Source organism: Pagrus pagrus (assembly GCF_965226575.1).
Source record: "Pagrus pagrus genome assembly, chromosome: 23".
Lineage (NCBI taxonomy): Eukaryota > Metazoa > Chordata > Actinopteri > Spariformes > Sparidae > Pagrus > Pagrus pagrus.
The window spans coordinates 9,076,718-9,097,569 of record NC_140205.1 but is presented as its reverse complement, the minus strand read 5'-3'; the positions used below and the strand labels follow the sequence as shown (position 1 = coordinate 9,097,569).

At 41.7% G+C, this 20,852-nt stretch overlaps 1 protein-coding gene across 2 annotated transcripts in view; it reads left to right on the top strand.

Moving 5' to 3' along the window:
- The window catches only part of iqsec3a (IQ motif and Sec7 domain ArfGEF 3a), a 104,833-nt gene that overhangs the window by 79,144 nt on the left and 4,837 nt on the right, over positions 1-20,852 (top strand). For both annotated transcript variants that reach the window (XM_084345804.1, XM_084345805.1), the window contains exons 7-13: positions 3,403-3,569; positions 7,102-7,241; positions 10,519-10,644; positions 11,900-11,999; positions 12,922-13,080; positions 16,415-16,507; positions 17,856-17,899. In XM_084345804.1, the coding sequence (XP_084201930.1) occupies positions 3,403-3,569; positions 7,102-7,241; positions 10,519-10,644; positions 11,900-11,999; positions 12,922-13,080; positions 16,415-16,507; positions 17,856-17,899 (829 nt within the window). The remainder of the gene's footprint in view (positions 1-3,402; positions 3,570-7,101; positions 7,242-10,518; positions 10,645-11,899; positions 12,000-12,921; positions 13,081-16,414; positions 16,508-17,855; positions 17,900-20,852) is intronic.

Below are 20,852 nucleotides of genomic sequence, written 5' to 3'. Positions count from 1 at the left end.
AGGACGAGGAGGGGGGTGAGGTGGAGACACGAACTGGGAAAAGTAAGGAAGGAAGGGGGAGAAACGGAGAGAGGGAGGATGGTTTATAAATAACCAGCGTTGCGTAACCGCCACTGCCTCTCTGCGCCTGCCTCCCCTGCTCCTGGGCTTTGATATGCCTCCAAACACACACACACACACACACACACACACACACACACACACACACACACACACACACACACACACACACACTAACCCTCTCTCACACACGCAGAAAGAGAGAAATCTCTAAAGTAAGTGAAGGGGATTTGAAGCAGCAGTGAAAAAGAGCGAGGGGGGAAAAGTGAAAAGCAGCCAGCAGCCTCGGTATCTGCTGCGTCAGTGTGCTAATGAATGGGCAAATATGAGCCAGCTACCAATGCTGCAGATTTATACATGCACGTCTGCATTACAGCGTAGTATCCACACGCCCCTATTTACTCACTCCGCGGTCACAAACGATCGCTGTGTTTTCCGTGATGGTTGACGTAGATAAAGATCACGCAACTTGTATAATCGTGCACCAAAAAATCCATCCTCTCAGAGTACATAATGACTTGGACAACGCCATGTTTATCCATCTGTAACAAAAAAAGCCAAATTGGTTTGGAAGACAGCGGCAAATGCCAAATTTCAAGACTGCCAAATTCATTTTCAGTGAGCAGCACCATGTGTTGTTTCACCCTCTCGGTTTTTTCTTTTTTTTTTTTTTGTTTTCTTTCTGTAGAGAGTAAGAGCACACTTAGGCAGGAAGCAGCACAAATTGAGGTTTTTCACTGCATGGTGCTACAGTGCATCAGGATTTACAGAAAAGGGCATAATTACTGGTTGCTGTCGAGTCACGGTTTTCAGACGCCGAGATGTGAATAAGTATCTGTGCAACCCTGTGATTATCATGCTTACACGGATAATGTATGATGACAAACACATAAGAAGCACTGATACTTAAGTGGGGGGGGGGGTGTGTGATAAAGTCAAGAAAGTGCAAGTGACATAAATGTTATTTATATGAAGGTCCTGGGTTCAAATCCCGGCTGGGGCTGTGTGGATATCAGGTTAATTCTCCGGTCAGTGCCCTCGACCAAGGCGCTGGCTCAGATCTGGAGTTGGTCCCCGTGCGCTGTATGTTGGCTGCCGACTGTTCCTCAGGGATGAGGGTTAAGTGCAGCGAACAGGTTTCCCTATAAGATTAATGTACAAGTCGGTGGAAGTCTCTCTATGGGCCACACAACACAGGAAATTCTGGTGTTTTCATGCCCGGGAAGTCGATCTTTTTTGGCTTCAGGTGCCACCGAGCAGCTTTCACAGTAATGGATGGGGCTCCGTCTCCAACACCGTATCCAGGTTTCTTGATACGAACATGCATACGGCGCCAATAACCTCCGGCAAGAAGGGCAGCACCCTTTGAAAGTTGACTTTACTTGGAAACCAATTATCTCAGAATTACCAAGTAAAGTAGATTATTAAGTTCAAGTTGTGCGAGCTAAAAAGTTTGAACAACTTATTATTAGTCTACCTTATTTGGCCATTTTGAGGTAATCCTGGGGGCTGCATTGTGGGGGGCGCTAGTGAGCCATTTAGCCACAGAAACCCATTAAATACATACATTTCCAAGTTTCATGAGTTTTTTTAATAATGTTAAAGCCCTCAAAATAGCACTGATCGATGTTCAGGCCCTAGTAAAGTTAGAATAATAACAAAAAATAAAGACTTTACACACTTGTTTAACCTTTCACATACAGATATGACAAAGAAAGATAATATTTTTCTAATAACAATAACAAACATCGATATTGCGACAATCTTGTAGGGATTACTATCACAAAAAATTAACTCAATGACATTTTTGTGGACAGTTATGTGGATATAATGAGTATTAGAACAAGTAGAACAGCCTGGTAAGTTCAGAAAATTACGTTATTTTACTGTAATACAGCCCTTAAAACCAGGAAAACATCACTATATGACAATATCCACACACTAAGACGATATATAGCCTCATCTCTCAATAAAGATAATAAATCAATGTATTGCTCATTCCTGATTGGAAGTTCAGCAGTGTAAAGCACATTAAAACTCAACTGTGTGTGTGTGTGTGTGTGTGTGTGTGTGTGTGTGTGTGTGACAAGGTATGAACGTACTGTATGCATACCAATATAATATGTGTGTCTTTACTCAGCCCCACAGAGACATTAGTTTCCAATCATGCGGCTCAGTGGGTCTGTAAAACGGTGCTACAGCCCCAATGTGGAAATGATGACTGATTAAAGTAATGATTACAGTAAACACTCCAACACAGAGCCCACAGGCTTCACACACACACTGTCTCTCTCACACACACACACCTTCTCATTCTGCTTTCACTCTGTATATTGCAGTCTCTGATTACTTATTCACTGTAGATGTTGTTCTGTTGTATTATTCATCCCATAACCAGGAAGTATCCGTGCACCTGACGGAGACATAAAAACAATTTATCTCTCTCCTTTAGGCGCTGCTTTCTTAAACACACACACACAAACACACACAAAAGTAGGTGTCTACATATCATATTTAGTCTTTCCATAACCACAGGACGTGAAGGCATCTCGGCTCTCCACCGTCTTATATTCAGGGCTGTTTTTTGGGGGGAACTACATCAAACTGAGCGGCGCCTCTGTCGCCTTCTTTTGCAGAGATGTGCCAAGTAAGGGATTTCACAGTTCAAACTTCATATTTCTTCTCCCCGGCACAATAACAACCTGAGTAAATCCCGCAAACAAGGCCCATAAATGTTGGAGAGTGTTTAACTAAGGCTGAGGGCTCAGTGGACTCACCCGGGATGAAGTCAGACACATGCACCCAGACGGACTATGCTTATCTGACCATCCAATCCTGTGGGACGGATGTACGGAAGCCCAGACGGGACATGCAGATTTTCCATTTTCATTTTCATATGACCGTAGGATGCCAATACGAGTGTGTGAAAACAAAAATGCAAATTGATTTTATAATGCTCTTGTGTAAAATGCATTTCACATTTTCAAATTTACATAATCATTTTATTAAAGTCCCCTGTGGGCCTCCGTACGAATGTGTTCATACAGAGCATCAGCAGAGCGCCCGCTGTGAGCTTCATTGTTGCTGAGGGGCCGCGAACAGCTTCAGATGAAGCCACAAGCTAAATTAAAGCCATAACTCTTATTTCGCTGCGACACGCTCATGCTCAGCTTGTGTTGAGGCATTTAGGCCTTTAGTGTCTAAGAATAAAGTCTTTCCACCGATCTGTCATCCCTGCCAATACCTGTCCCTTAACATTTTCTAATTCATCCCTCTTCTTTCCTCCTCCTTTGTGTCTTTTACCCTCTTCTTCCTCCTCCTCTCCCTCCCTCTCACCAACAGTCAGCGCTACTGCATGTGTAACCCCGACGTGGTGCAGCAGTTCCACAACCCGGACACCATCTTCATCCTGGCCTTCGCCATCATTCTGCTCAACACCGACATGTACAGTCCTAACATCAAACCCGACCGCAAGATGCTGCTGGAGGATTTCATACGCAATCTAAGAGGTAAGTGACATCGCGCCGTGGTGCCTTCGAGAGGTACGGCAAATTAAGGGAGTTAAAGTGACGTTAATGAGTCGACATAATCGCCTCAAGTAATGAACGGTAGTTTTTTTTAAGGTGTGTGTACACGAGAAGGATTTCTGGGAGTAGGAGCCGAATGGTTTGCTCTGTTAGGGAATTTCTGGGCTAATCTGGTCAAATTAGGCCCCAGATTGTTTCTAATGGTGGTGATCTGTAGTCAACCTTAGGATCTGAACTCCTCTTTGAAGGGACAAGGGAAACATGCAAGAAAAACAAAAAAAAAGAGGTCAAATAGGACAAAGGGTACATCCTAAGGCTTTTAAAATGCATCCTTGTTTCCCTCACGTGCATCTTTTTCCCTCAGACTGAGGATGCATGGAAGGACGCAAGGAAACCATGCGACAAGAGAAGAAGTGATGTAATGTGGTTTAAGATTAGTGTCATGTGAAACGACGTCCGCCATCTCGTTCCAACGTGCAGGATGTAACAGTAAGGGAGTATTCCTTCTCCCAGGAAGGCTTCTCTTGTGTGTCCTCCTCAGAGATCCCTATTCACTCTTAACAGCAGAAATAAGAGCTTTAGGGCCTGAAAGATGGCGGACCAGAACAACTTCCGGTCTAATATCAATTAAGAGACTTGGAATTTACTGTGCGTTCATGTGCTGTCGTGATGATCGGAAGAACATTTTTCCGACTGGGAAAAATGACGTGAATGCCCTCTCAAGTGAAAAAACAACTCAGAAAGTCGGAGAAAATTTTGGTGCACGAGTTGCAGAGTTGACACTGAAGCATGGTGGACGAAAGTAAACATCCATGTCATGTATTGTATAGTTTCCTCTGCGCTACCTTGTCACTGAAATACTGGAAACAGCTGTCAACGTGTCGCTTTAAGGATCTGAGCGAGAAAATGCTTTTTTTTTGGCGTCCATATTTCCCGTAAACCAAAGTATTGAATGGATTCAATGTTTTTACCCGATACTGACGCTAGATAAAAAGTTATTACATTTAGTCTGGTGGGGATCATGAATTATCTGAAGCAAATTTCATGGCAATCCATCAATTCTTCCATCAAAAATTACTTCAACAAAAGTTCACCAAAGTCAGTCGGCTTCCTCCTTCATCCTTCCTCCTCCGGGGACGATGGATGTCTGCACAAAATGTCACGCCAGTCCGTCTAATAGTTGAGATATTAGAGTCTGGACTAATATCTCCGACCGGCCGACCAAAGAATGGTAAACAAATATGTTATCTTTGACCGTCAGTGCTGGGGCCTTGATTTATTTAAGCCACAGACAAAGAACATTCGTCTCAAGACTCAAAAAACATACCATACTCATAGTATATGGTATTTAATTTAATTTTAGACACGAGATGCCAACCAGTGCTATAAATAACTGACTGTACTATGTAGATGAGAAAATACATAAGAAAGGCAGTGGATCACTGTAAGAGTCGCTGTCGTACAGCATATATTCAGGTGATAAAAAATAAGGTTACATTTCTATCTCCGCCCGCCGAGCTTCACGCGTTCACAACTCACAGCGACACCGACAGAAAGCACCTGTAATTCTTGTCTCCAACATGCAGACAGATGCTCGTTCGGCAAGTCGCTGCGGGAGAGACGGGAGCGTCGCCGTTATGCTCTCCCTCTGCGCAATCAATCAGGGAACACTGAGGTCGATGCCGAACAACTTTAATAGATTCATCCAGACTGTTCCCCGCAATTAAATTAAGTTGGAAAATCAATTTCTGCATCTTATGCAAATTAAAATATGCCACTCTCTCTTGGCTTCTCTATTCGTCTTCTGCTCAGTTTTACGACATTTCCTCCGTCTCTCTCTCTCCCCCTTCCCTTATCTTGTTTTGTCTCCGTCGGACTATTATTTTGTCTGTTTGTTCATCTGTCTTTCCTTGTTTATATTCTCTCCGTTTCTCGTTTCTCCTCGCCGGCGTCGCTCTCACACGCTGACAGAAGAACAGCTCGCTCAAATAATTGGCTGAGGTGAAATGCAATTATGCGCCAGAAACCAATAGTAATGAAGAGCCACAGAACATTCATTATCTCAATTAAAACAGACTGTCAGTGTCAACGCTTTTCCCACAACATAATCCAAACCAGCTCCCAACATAAATTAATCCAGTATGTCAGTTTACTGAAAAAGGGGAAATTGTTGCGTCTCAGTTACTGGATGCTTTGTGTAAAATCTGAGATCCCACTCTGTGAAAAAGAGTTTGTATCAAAGATTTTAAATACCAGGTCCAAAGATGGAGCCTTTTTGGCTCACTGAACACAAGTTCCTGCTCGGCCAATAGATTTTTACATCGTGATGATGTCATGGATTTTTAAAATTGCTTTTATCGGCTCAAGGACAGCTTTACAAACATAAAACGTCCATGGATCAAGTCTCATTCTCAGGTCATCAAAAATACCACCACGTGTAGGTTGCTAGCTCAGAGGTTGTTGTTGTGTCTCCCGTACCAGCAGGGATTTTGACAACGCTAGCACGCAGGTAGCAGAAAGGTGGAGAATGCCAGCCAATGGCGAACTTATACCGACAATCTACACTGAAGCAATGGGATTCATCATCAAGGGATCATGAATGTCTGTAAAAAATGTGTCGATCAATCCAAAAAATGCTGAGAAAACCTTAAAAATATGACCTGCTGGCACGGCTAAATGAAAAGCAAGCGGATCACCAAAGCCAGGGTTCATCCTCTGAGCACCATGAATGTCCACATAATAATAATTGAGATACTCCTGTCTGGACAACACTGCCATGCAGCCAGCAGGGCTTACATAAAAGCAGCAAAGTCATCAGGAGACAAAGGAGCACAAAGATGTAACTTATTAATTTGACACTTTACGCGCATTTCCCCCTGGACATCTCCTCCTCTCCCCCTGACTCCATAATGTGCAGCGATGTCTCAGCGGTGTCCCAGGGTGCCTCGCTGTCAACTCCATCACTTGTGGCGGCTTCATTTTCCTCCAACACATCCCGCCCCATTGAAAACTCAATGTAGCACACAGCGCGGTACAGCTGTGCGGTTATAACGGGGTGCATCTCGAGGGCAACCTTTCAGCCTAATGACATGCAGCTCTACCTGCGTGGAAAATGCCACGGCCTTGAACCGCGGCGCGTTTCCAGACAGAAGATCTTCTCGGAGTGAGGCGGGCTGTTAACCTTTCACTCGCCAATTAACCTCCTCTCGCATCGCCTTCTGTCATTACTTAATGGAGACTGCGAAAGACAGAAAGTCAAAGAAGGACAGACGAGGAGGCTGAGAGAAAGAGCTCTTTCGCTCTGAATATTGATTTCTTCTTCCCAGCCTCTGCGTCAGTGCAATATGTATAATATTTTTGCATCTATTTAAGCCAGAGAAAAGACGTTACGTGTCCTCTAAGGATGCTAGAGCAGCCGTCACTCCATACTCCCTCTGATGGAAGGCTAAAATGACAACCTCCGTCCTGTGATGTGTGTTTACTTGTCTGTAATCGAGCCTGTTCCCCATCTCAGGTGTGGACGACGGAGCAGACATCCCCAGAGACATGGTGGTGGGAATCTACGAAAGAATACAACAGAGGGAGTTGCGATCCAACGAAGACCACGTCACCTACGTCTCCAAGGTGGAGCAGTCCATCGTAGGCATGAAAACGGTGAGGACGAACCACAAGTACATACAGTAGCAAACCCTGATCAATGCTTGTTTGCTGGAATAGTAGAGGGGCAGGAATAATCACACAGAAACACGAATATGATTACGCACCCACTCTCACTCTTTGCCGAGTAACCCGGTCATTAGTCAAGGCCTTATCACCATCACCTAGCCTTAGTAGCGCTAGCGGAGCATATTTATTAGCCATTAAATGTCTCATCAGCAGCGCGATCATTACCTCAGGTCATTACTCGAGCTAGATAAGTCATTAACCACTGCTTTCATTAGAGTCTGGTGTAAGGTTAAGGCCTGGTCACCGCACACGAGCCAACATGTGAGCGGTTGAAATGAAGTTTTCTTTAGTTTAGAGTCGGAGATAGAAACGCTAACACACCAACTTGTGCGTATGGTTTTCATTCACAGTACGAATGTTTGTGTGAGAAATGTTATTTGTTTGAGACAGACACAGAGGCAGAGGTATTTAGCTTCATAATTGACTGATTACACTGATTCATGTGGGAATGTGCTGTGTGTGCCCACTCGCAACACTGAGAGGATATTTAAAATGCGTCTGCAGTTCAGGGAATTCAGTTTGAATACTTTATTCATGAAATATTGATAAGAGTTGATAAGAGAATGATTTTACTTGTTTGTTTCAAATAGACTCTGGAACTTAACTTTGTAAAAAACATTTTGCTTCCACATAAAGCTGCATTCAAGTCCCTGCAGATTCTTTGATTCGAGATTGTTTTTTGTAATGCTAACAGCGTGGATCTGGGGATGTTGGTCTGTAGGTCAGTTGGTCAGAAGGTCTTTTTTTTAAGACATTCGTGGTCCCCAGAGGATGAATCTTACTGGCTTCGGTCATCGCCAGACTTTTAAATGAGTGCGACCATGTCATTGACATTCGTGGTTTTGAGTCCAAGGCCTTAATCATGTTTGGACCTGATTGTTTTTCCAGGAAACTCGTCCTTTGCTCTAAATGTTTTAACTTTAAGTGGATTTTTTTTGCACATTACTCATCTATAGTTTGATTTAGAAGCTTTAAGGATATTAGCTAATGATAAAGCTGCTGTAGCTAGAGTTAAATTTAGCTTGATTTAATTTTTACCCCCATTTTTTAAATCTTGAATATATTGATGGCATGAATGCAATTTCACTATAAATTCACTCTTTGATTACTTTTACTTTAATCTCTGTTGTATCTCGTTAACTTCCAGAATGACATTGGATCTCAGACATTAAAGAGAAGACGTCGCCGTCTGCTTTTTTTGTTGTTGGTTTTTTTTAGGGCTTGTTGCCTTTAAGTGTCTCGGTGATGGATGAGTGGCCATAGGATGACAGAAGGAGTGTTGTCATAGCCAAAACAATGATGGATTGTTGTGACAGGAAGTGCCTATTCCTGTCCCTTGGGCGCCATCTGCCATAAAAAGAAAGACTTTGATAAAAGTTTCCTCCCTATAGATACTGTCCCGGCAGGTGTCAGGGTCTAGTCAAGTATTGTGGATTTCAAACGTCTTCTTCTTTTTCTATCATGATGTGAGGGAGTAGTCCAAGTGAGAATGTCCTCAATACAGTTAGCTCCATGGTTGGTGTAAATTATGCAATTAAAGCCACATTTTTCTTAAAATTACCTTAAATATTTGATATGGATAACATTAAAAGTGCATTTTATTCTTGAGGCATACGTTTAATTTGTTAATTGTGTGACTAAACTCTCTCCTGTCACACTGCTTCTTAATAATCCCGTCAGGAGAGGATTGTATTTTTTTTTCTTTTTTCAACAAGCAAGAGGCATTTCAAGCTAATGATGTCTTTACATGTTTCTGACATTAGTGTAATGAGAAAGCAGGCCGGCTGTGGCCAGCTGGGTGGGAGTCTGTGTACCCTGCAGTGATGAGAGATGAGAGAACAAGAGACAGAAGCTCTGTGTGGACTCTGCTGCATCGCAAATAGTCCACAGGGATCAGGGAATAAAACATTTGAGACGCGCAGAGAGAAAAACGGAATATTTGCATTTTATCATGAAGAGGGGATCAACTCTACGTCGAGCGACAGTCACTCAGCTGCTGTTTGGGTAGCGGTGCACGCAAAGCCGAAACGAGACGAGTCGGGGAGACGAGAGCGTGAAGGGGCGAGGACGTGATTAGATCAGTCGACGAAGGCATGAGCCATTTTTGTGGTGTAATCTGCTTAAATGAAGGAAAGCACTTAAGTCCAAGAGGAGACGCCAAGCCTCGAGGGACACGACTGCAGCATTTTGTGAAAACAGGAAAAAAAAAAAATAATTCAGACCTCCACCAAGTGTAGTGTTATCACCTTTGCTAATCCAATTTGGTTTAATGTCAGAGCGAATAACCGAACAGCGATCACCTGAATATGCAGCTCCCCTTGGCTTTATAGTGAAATTCAGCCCACAGTTTGAATGTTTTGGTTCAATCTCATACAATTTTCGGGTTTAAACCAAGAATAGGCAATTGACTCCTTCACATTGCCAGTAGACAAGTATGTCTTTCTCTTTTCAATGTCACAAACGCGCTGGACGTTATTAGAAAGCACCATGAAGGCCAGCGACAGTGTTATGATGGCTACTTTTTTAATATCTTTTCCTTCAAGTTTTTTCAATTCAGCGCCAACTGAACGATGTTAGAGTGCTGCAGAACGGACAGGAAATTAGCTAAAATTACGACATCACTCACAGCAGCTTTCCTTCTTCTCATTATAAACACACATGGATGACATGAGGCTGCTTTTACGCGTTAAGTTGGCTTGGTGGCGATACGAACGGTGTAAAACAACAACACTAAAGTTATTCTTCCTGTCAAGATTTGTGAGGCCAGGCTACAGACGTGAGTTAAAATATACCACACATCTAAATAATAATACAATTGCCAAGATGATACAGTTCAGAGAAAGTTAATGTAAAGACTATGAGAGTTTTGGCCTCAAATTTCAGCACAGGCAAGTAAAGTTGCATCGCCCGTATTCTGCTCAGGGGAACAAAGTTAATATTCAGATAACCTTGAAACAACACTCAGTCTTATCTGTTGCTCTAATTCCTGTTTTAATATCTCTTTTAAGACTCAGCATACTGTGTTTAATGGGTTTTCCTGTCTCAGCTTTTAACCCCAGTGAACAAAGTGTAGAACTCCAGCCGGAGGTCATCTGTATTAAGAGTCTTACATTTCCTCTTCATCTCTTTGTCTGTTTTTATGACTTTGAAGCCTCCCCGTCACCTCATCTGAGTGATCGAAGCTCCTCTTTGTGTTTCTCTGCAGGTTCTCTCCGTCCCTCACCGAAGACTGGTGTGCTGTAGTCGACTTTTTGAGGTGACAGATGTCAACAAGGCCCAAAAACAGGCGGCGCACCAGAGAGAAGTCTTCCTGTTCAACGATCTCATTGTGGTAAGTGTGCAGAAAAATGAGAAAGATTCAGTCTAATGTAGTTTATTTTAAACCAGCTCCGGAAATGGCCCTTTCTGCATCACACAGTCGAGGCTTTAAAGCTGCTTATTTTGTTGTGACAGCCACAATGAACCATCACCTACTTCTGCTGTGAGCTCCCCTCTCTTCTTTTATGTTGTTTCGTAACTCAGGACTCTCTGGCCGTTGCTTTTAATAATAGATAATAGCAAATGCAGTGTTGCAGTGGCAAAGATCTGTCCCCTGCAGAGCAGCTTTAAGGGCCGGTGATAAAGTTGTGTTTCACCGGGGCCACGGCTCACATAAGTTGTTCATTTTGGTTCAAAGTCGTGTAGATTGGAGAATTATCAAAGGGATAATGTTGGCAATAATTAATGCGCTCATTAGGAGCCACATAGGGGTCATCTATCCAAAGTGTTTAACTGCTCTCATAATTATGTCAAATGTTGATCTCGTTCCAACAAAACACAGTAAAAGAAGACGCAGCAGGGCGATTCATCTTCCCTTTCCTGCTGGAGCATAAAAGTAATTGGTAGCTGCAGGAAAAGGAGGTTAAAAAGGCCGATTTTGAAGAAAGAGGGCGAAAGAAGTCTTTGTCCAACATCACAGTTGAATTGTGTTCATTTGGCACTTAAAGTGAGCTCTTTGATAAATTCCCGCAATTCAACCTGACAGATTTGACAGCGCGGCAGAAATTGTTTTGGAAAGATTTTAGTGTGAAATTAACCTAATAGGGACTTTTCTCTTTGAATTTGGGCCCCCGTTCTAGCAGCCTGAACATGTCAAGAAGTGTTTAAAGTGCCAATGTGATGTATTGTTTTAATATGCCCCGCCTGGTAAATTATGGCCCGAAGTTGCGCTGCGAAAACAGATTCTCCTCGTCTTCTCTCCATCTGGAAGGTCATTCAATGAAAAAGCATAACATCTCTAATACATCCTGATAAAAGCACGCCAAGGTGTTATTTTTCATATGAATTAGAGCACTGGCGCACAAACTGGAACCCTTTGAAGGATGTAGTGTTTGTTAATATTGACTCCATCTGCCCTTTAAATGTATTTTAGATTATCAAATAGTTTATTCCTTCTGAGCTTTCTCTGAGATTTCTTTGTGATATGGAAATCTCAACTTACAAATCAAAAAGATTTCAGACGTGATGAGAACACTTAAATGGGCTTTCCTTTCGTTGAAAAATGTTACTGTAACTCTGAATTCTCATCGTTTTCTCGTTGTGTGTAGATCTTGAAGCTTTGTCCAAAGAAGAAGAGTTCTGCAGCCTACACTTTCTGCAAAGCCATGGGCCTACTGGGGATGCAGTTTCACCTGTTTGAAAATGAATGTAAGTGACAGAAAACAGAGGAATTAACCCTCAAGTTGTAGGAGTCATGGCTCTTTGAACAAATGGGGGAAAAGATCGGAAAAATACGCACATGGGAGAAGTTATCCTTTCAAACACGTGTTTAACATTGTGAAAGGGTGTATCTGAACCCAAACCAGGTTTTCCTAAGCTTTTTTTTGTTGCCTAAACCCAACCAAGTATTTTAGTTCCCTAAACACAACCAAGTATTTTAGTTCCCTAAACACAACCAAGTATTTTAGTTCCCTAAACATAACCAAGTACTTTAGTTCCATAAATCTAACCAAGTATATTAGTTCCCTTAACACAACCAAGTATTTTAGTTCCCTAAACATAACCAAGTATTTTAGTTCCATAAACATAACCAAGTATTTTAGTTCCCTAAACATAACCAAGTATTTTAGTTTCCGAAACATAACCAGGTATTTCAGTTCCCTAAACATAACCAGGTATTTTAGTACCCTAAACATAACCAAGTATTTTAGTTCCCTAAACATAACCAGGTATTTTAGTTCCCTAAACATAACCAAGTGTTTTGTTGCCTACACCAAACTAAGTAGTTTTGTTGTAGGAGTTCTGGCTGTATTTGAAAAACATTTCATATTAAACTCTTTTTATTGCTATCAGTTACGCTGTGTTTTGGTTTTTATATTCATGTTGGCAGAAATTCATCTTCCTGGACTCGTTCGGTCCCATAAATGCATCGTAGTTTCACATTAATTCCGCCTTTGCACTTTTTAAAAAAAGTAATTGTACCAAACTTGACAACCCACATTGCAGGAAAAATCATCTCATAAAAATATCTGCAAAAGGAAAAGAAAAAAATGCCATTTTCAAAAAGTTTGTTCAATTTCTCCCTTTATACTTTTTGTCTCGACAACTCAATGTCCTCTGCTCTCCCCAGACTATCCTCACGGCATCACCATCCTCTCACCTTTTGGCTCAGACAAGAAGCAGGTCCTTAACTTCTGTGCCCAAAGTGCTGAGGAGCTGCTCAAGTTTCTAGAAGACCTGAAGGAATCGATTGCAGAGGTGTCGGAGATGGAACAGATACGCATCGAATGTGAGTGTCAGTCCGTCTGTAGCTTTTCCCCTGATAATACAGTGAAAGACTAAACTGCATTCCTGATGTTCATATCACACAGTTTGTGCCTTTACTCGCCCATGTCATCTAGGACCTTCTGTATTGTGACTGCATTTACATGCACAATATTATAGTAATGCAACTTAATTATTTCTCCTCAAGCCTGTGTATAGCTGTGCATTCATTTAATCTTATCAGAATATGTTATTTAACTTCTTCACATCGTCTCAATGTGATTTAAAACTAATGTGTGTGTTAAGATTAGATGGAAAAGTCACTGTTTCAGGTTTGAATGCATTGTAGCGCACAGGTTGTAAGGCTGCAGCCTCCAGTAGACCACATTTCTGGTCGGAAGGAGCAACACACCTACTTCTTAACATTTACAAAGGACGTGGATGTCAGTGGATGTTTGGATACGCACAAATCTCACCACGCTGACCTTTTTAAAAGGATTGAATGAAGCAGTCCATACTCCAATTAACAAACTCCCTCAGCTGTGTTTGTTAATCGGAGTATGGACTGTGCATGTAAACAGAAATATTGGTGAATATTAATTTCGATTGGCAATGTAATCAGCTAGGTAGCAAAAAATGAAATATTTTGTGCATGTGTACATCGTCACTGTTATCCTTGTTAAGCAGAGATTTTTATAATGAACAACAAACAAAGTGTAGACCAGAGGCTACCAAATAATGAGGGAGGATCATGGGTATATCTCATAAGGAGGTCAAATAATTCTGAGTATTTGTTGGAACTGCTTTAAGGATATGGATTTACTAAATTATGATGTCTGCGTTCTCTACTTGACGCAGGTCTCTATATACTGGTTCTGGCTTGTGTCCATCACGTTTGTGTGTATTTCCTCCTGTGGCAGTGCACCCAGCAACAAAAGAAGGGTCGACATCCCATTACATTGTGGACTAAATCGATAATCTCACATCTTGGGAAGTGGGAGGCCACAGTGGATTCTTAGATCCTCCGTGTGGGAATCAATAGGTCCGCAGATAGTACACACGAGTCAGAAGCCATCCACTCCCTTTTGTGTTATTTGCCAACTCGTAGTCAGCATCCCATTTGTGTCGGTGCAGAATGACTTTTGCATCTTGTTTCCTTTTGGTGCACTGCAGCTCAAACAGACTGCAGGAGGGCAGCGAATTGGAGGTGAAAAGAGGCCAGTGTTCCTAAAAGCAGCCAGGCATCTGCGTTGTTCTGGCCCGTGTGCATGTGAAAGTCTCCAGACAATAACACATGCACATACTTAGACACACATGGAAAAACCGGAGTATCCAGAGCCTGGCTCCTGCCAGTGGGCATCAAAGAGAGGCTCCCTGCTGGGATTTGACGCAACCGCATTACCCTTCACAGAGAGGGAGGGCCAGCAGCCCGCGGAGAGCAGGCAACAACATATGGAGACAGGCAGAGGTTGACAGAAGGAAGTTATTTCTCTCTCTAAAGTGGAGCTGGAGACAGCTACAGCCCACAAAAACACATGTAAACCAACACACACATACAAAAAAGAAAAATGTGCAAACGCACAAACGGCACTCGCTTTTTCTCAAGACCTTATATAGAAACCAAACTTGGAGCCAGAATGATTGCTGGCACTCACAAAGACAAACACATCTTCCGTCTCTCCTTTAAGTGCTTTGTATCGTTGGCACATTAGTAAACATGCCTGCAGCTGACTCACTTGTGTTTGGGCTTTCCCTCTGTGAGATAGGAAGGAGAAATTTCTTCTTATCTGGAGGTGCATTTTTATTTTCTTGCATCTGGATGTTCATGATGAGGAAAATTCACAACAGAGTTTCTCATTTTAATTCCGCCCTACACTATAAATAACTATATAATTAATTTTGCTCCAGGACTACATTGAAACTGACCAATCCCTTTTTTGTAATGTAATTGCTTTTCCACTTGGAAAAAAAACGGAAAAATATGTTTTCCTAAACCCAAACAAGTATTTTTGTTCCCTTAAACTAACCATGTATTTGTGTTGGCTCATCCTAACCAAGTATTTAAGTTCCCTAAACCCAACCAAGTATTTTAGTCTCCTTAAACTAACAAAGTGTTTTTGTTTCCTAAACCTAACCAGGTATTTTAGTTCCCTCAACCTAACTAGATATTATAGTTACCTAAACCAAACCAAGTATTTTAGTTCCCTCAAACTAGCCAAGTATTTTTGTGGCCTCATCCTTACCAAGTATTTTAGTTACCTAAACCAAACCAAGTAGTTTGTTGCCTCAACCTAACTAGATATGTTTGTTCCCTTAAATTAACCATGTATTTTAGTTCCCTAGACCTTACTAAGTATTTTGTCCCCTAAACATAAACATGTTTTATTAAACATGTATTATTGTTCCCTTAAACTAACCAAGTATTGATGTTACCTCAACCTAACCAAGTATTTTAGTTCCCTGAACTTAACCAAGTAGTTTGTTGCCTCAACCTAACTAGATATGTTTGTTCCCTTAAACTAACCACATATTTTTGTTGCCTAAACCTAAGTAAATATTTTGGTTCCCTAAATCTAACCAATTGTTTTATTTACTTAATTTAAACCCAAGCAAACATTCATTTATTATTCATTTATCATAACTCTATTCTTCATATATGTTGAATTGAATACCTCGCTGTTGAGAAGTTTCACATTTTAGCATGTTTAACCAAACCTGCTGTTCACGGACTAAAAGTCTCTTTAAGTTATGCTGGAAATAATAGTAAGTGTGTCAGTTGTACATTTTTATCTTTTGTTCCTGTAATTAGTGCCAACATACAGTGTGCTTTCCACAAAACTTCTAGCTACAGTACATTATTGGGAAATTGTTAGCAAAATACAGACTGGTTAAATAAAGTGGTGCTGCTCTTTATTTATACATGAATCTGACCCATTTTCCAGGAGACAAACTACAAAACAGGATATTTTCTGTTCATTTTGCCAGATTTTTTGGTCACACTCGCACCAAAACAAATCGGAGGACATTGTGTATCGCACCTTTGAGGTCTCACCTGGTGGTTTTTCCCGGTTCAAAATTAGAATGCAGCGCAGTGTAGGCGACAAAACAACATTTAGTCATCATGATTGGAAATGACATGCAATTACCATCAAGTGTGAAGTTTAATTAGAGAGATGGAGAGTCGTGTTTCCAGCTTAGAGAAGAGAGTGGGAGGGGAAGGCGACAGCAGCGTGTGTGTGTATGTTATATTTTCTAAAATAAAGTGGAAATAACCCACCTACCTCTACCTGCTTCTACCTGTTTTTCTCTCTGCCGTGATGATTACGATGATGATCATTGCTGTCCTCTGTTCTCTGCAGGGGAGCTGGAGAAGCAGCAGGGAGCCAAGACTCACTCGGTAAAGAACAACGGTACACAGCTAGAGCTGCGCGGCAAACAGGGCTCCCCATCAGGTGTGTGTGTGTAGAGTGTGTGTGCACTGTTGCTTTTTAATTTTAAAGCCCACTGCGGAGACCTTTTCCTCCGCTGCTTTAATTTACCTGCTGTCGAGATAAACTTGAACCACTGCTGGTTTTCTGAATTGATCAATTGGAAAAATAAAGAAAATGTTACGCTTTAAAAAGAAGGTGCAACCTGTAGCATGAAATACATTTTGATTGCTAAGGGTTTGTAAATAATTAAATGATAACAGCAGCAATTTACAATCTGACTTCTTAGTAATTTTTGAAACAAGGGTAATCTACTATCGCACAAAAGCAGGCTGCTCATTTCTAGCCAGCGACCGTAACAAACAGATTTATCAACTTTAAGTCAACGTTAACTCCAGGAAATGGTTTAAAACTGTCCCACGAAGAAACTTAAGCGCTCACCAAGTGATGATACACGTAGAGGACATGGAAATAAAAGAACAATATTGTTCTAATATTGTTCTTGTTCTTTTACACCAGGTTTATAACTCTAGCATAATGCAGTGTGATACAGAAGATGTAAGATCAGACTGTTATTTCGCTCAAACACAATCCCTGTTTGATGTTAAGTGATAGCTTACTGTAGAATAATGCTTTAGTGTGAATATATTCACTTCATAAGTTTGACATAAGCTATTTCATAGAACTTTAATAAAGAGCAGGACACAACTACTTATATAACATATAACTACACTACATTAGCGTTACTACTTGGGCGGACAGGCGAATGTTTGCAGCTTGTGTGAGATTAAATAAACACATTCTTCTCTGAGATTTTGGTCTTGAATGGTGAAGTGCCACAAAAATTGGCTGCCCCTTGTAAACCCTCGTAAATAGTGTGTTAAGGTGACTTTTCTACAAAGAATCCAAGTTTCTGTGAAGTGGCAGGAGATATTTTGAGCTTCCACCTGGTTCCAGATGTAAAAATCCCATTTATTTCTCCCATTACGGATTCATAGTTGGAGCTCTTCTACGGCTTTGTTGTTACGATACTGCTGCTGTGATTTGCACCTCTGACTGGATTTTTATCTTATCCATGGCAACAGCAGCTGAGGCTCGTGGGTATTGAAGTATTTTGATCGGTCTCCCTTGAAAAAACAGGATTTCTCTGAAACAATAGTGAAATAACTGAAACTGGGGCTTTTGCAACTCTATTATCACTCTCATGCACTTTATCTTGAAATAAGTGGGGTGATAAAAGAGTTTAATTTAAAAGTTTTATTTCTTGCTCCTTAAAACATTTAAAGATGCAATTAAAAGCTCACATACTGTTTAACACCGACGTTTTGCGGCCACCTTTGTCCCTCTTCCCTCCATGTTTTCCTCTGTCCAGGAAACCAGGAGATAGATGACAGAAGTGGACACAATGCAGTAGAGGTAAGTGCTTAGTGTTAGGGCCATGTCCCAAACAACAGGTAAGTCAGTCAGTACAGTGTTTCATTATCAAGGTATCGCAGGATGTAGATAGATGAGATGAAAACTCAGGACTAGTCGTATCTTTTAGGGCTACAGGCGTCAAGCGGGAGTGGGTGAAGAGTGGATGAGAGAACGAGTGCTGCGGGGTAGAGCGCTGCGGGCATGTGAGGTAACCCAACCAAACAAAATATTAGATAAAAGGACATCTTTGCCGTTCGGGGAAATAAAGAACATTATAGTTCTTGGTTGTAGTCACAGAAAATGCATCAGACTCAGAGGCTTGGATATCATCTGCAAGCCTAAAAAGAAATAGGTTGTAATTAGTTTCACAAGCTCGGGCAAAAAATTACGACTCCTTTAGGGCCTTTAAAGGAAACACGAGGAAGCAGCCGTTGCTAAAAGTAGCGGAGGACAAGTGTGGAATGCAAATACGGTGCGTGTGTGCGTGTACTCACATGCAGCACTGAGACCTGAGACCTTAATTAACACAGTAACATGCAGGCGGATAAATTTAACGCTTATTTGACCCGGAGTCGCCGCCTCCTCGCCCCTCCCCGAGACCTCGGGGGGAAACTTCTCGTGCGAACATTTCGTGTGAGTGAGAGAGCAAGCTGAACTACAGTACCCATGGGGCTTTGCAATTACAATCCTAGAGGCGGCGGATGACCTTTCCTAGTCCTTTCTGTGGCGTTGGAGATGAGAAGGCAAACACACGGGGTCAACTTGACGCGTAGTGGCTGTTTAAGTCCCCGCTAAGCTGCGCTGTAAATCTTCACATACATTCACTGCAGCACAAAAATACTTTTTTGTTTGCATACACATCCATCTCGCCTAATCGCCTTCGGGTGCTGATAATAGGGAGTTATGATCAGGTCAGTCTTCATGGTTGTCTGAGCTACCTTCACCAGCCGTCTTCCTCTCCGCCTGCAGTAAATGTCAGTGGCTGGTGGGGAGCCGTTAGCTGTCGAAACACATTTATCTCAGAAACCAGGGAGGGTCAGGCTGAGAATCCTGCTCATACTAGAGGCTTGAATAGAGAGATGACAGAAGCCCACAGCAGGCGTTTAATCAGAATTTGATAAAGGAAGGTGTCGAGATTTTGCTTCTCTTCCTCGGAGAAATATGCTCGTCTGCGCTCGGGTTTCAAAGTGGCTAAAAAGACAGCCGAGGGTGTAATTTACAGCTCACATGGCGGAGCGTATTTGTGAACACAAGCGCGGGCTGTTTGTCTGACATGACAAGCAAACGCTAAAACCAACAGACACAAAGAAAAGCCATCCTCGCAGAACACAGAGGTAAACAGAGGCGGCTGTAAGTGTTCGCCCTTTAAAGCTCTGCCAGCTTCTCCTCAGGTGCAGCCAATCCAGCTAACGAGCCGCCCACTCCGTCCACTTCCACCGCTTCACAGGCCGAGACACGCAGCCAGAGAGGGAGGCCTCGCAGCGGAGAGCAGGGTAGCATCAGCTGGCTACTGCCAAATCTAATTCTGTAAACATAATGACTACGATGCGCTCGAATAAAAGATATCAGATTTAAAAAGCTGTGGTGGAAAAAGAAGAGTGATTTTGAGATGCTTGCAGAGGAAAACTCTGTCGATGATCATGACTTTACATGCTGTAGCATCCGCGTCTGAATGATGGTCTTACTCTCTTAGTGATAGTTGATAAAGTTTTTTTTTTTAACACTTTCTTATCTTTGTTAAATAAACAGCCTACAGTTGGTTAGCATAAAATAAAATCTAGCTACACCAGCACCTGTGAATCTCACTAATTAACATATACATATAATATATTACCTTTGTTTTATTGTTGCAATAACAGTAAACACAGTTCGAGAAAACATAAAAAGAGATGCAAGTACTGCAGTCCAAAAAAAAACTAGAGAAAAAAAGTGTATTATTTAAGTGTATTAATACACAGGTATTTCAGAAATGTAAGTATTCAGAAAGGAGTTTTATTCTTCTGAATTTTAGCGACCAAACAACCCAGTCCTCCGCTACCCGATGTAACAGTGGAGGTCATTTTATCACCATCACTGAATGTATTTTGATCGTCGTGGATCAAACGTGTTCTTCCTGCTCAGAAATCAAACTTTTGAAAGGCACCAAAAAGTCCTTCATTCTTTATCTCCGGTGCTTCAGAGCTCATTGATACTCTTCCCTTACGTATATGTGCTAAGTCTTCAAGGAGAAACAGTGGCTGGCAGATAGAATAGGAGCAAATGTTAATGGAGTTCTTTCACATCGGCTCCTGTAACAGAAAGCTGCTGTAAGCTCTCTCTTACCTCAGATACTTCACATTAAAGGTCCATTATGCTGCAGGTGAATTACTGTTGACCTTGCTCACGCTGTCGCCATTTTTGGTCGGGAACTCTATTCTGATTGGCACACTCGCAGCCGATAAAAACGCTTTCACTGAGAACTTTCTCTTGTATAGAAGATAAAAAAGTTAGCAACCGGAATGGAAAAAGCTTTTACATTCCTGACTCTCTGGGCTCTAATGTGTGTTTAGGGGCATTAAAATGACAGGACGATTACTCAGCATCATTAATAAGACTTATTCGTTGGATTAGCTGCTGTTGGCTCGACTATTGTTTAAAATCATGGCGAAAAACATGATGTAGGGGAGAAATTGGAGAAATTAGAGTATATAAATGGAGTGTTGGCAGGTCATAATCCTTGACTAACACAGAAGTTTCCAAGGAACTTGTAACTACAGTAGTTATCAAAGTCTCAATTTAATATGACCACGAGACCATTGGCAAGAAGATTGCATATTTCTATATAATTATTATAGTTACTCTTAATGCCTGTCTCTAGGTTGAATTCCGACTTATCTGGGTCGCATAACTCAAACAAACAAACAATTTTTGTGGTGTTGAGGATAAAGTGAGGAGGGAAAGAAGCTGCTCTGTC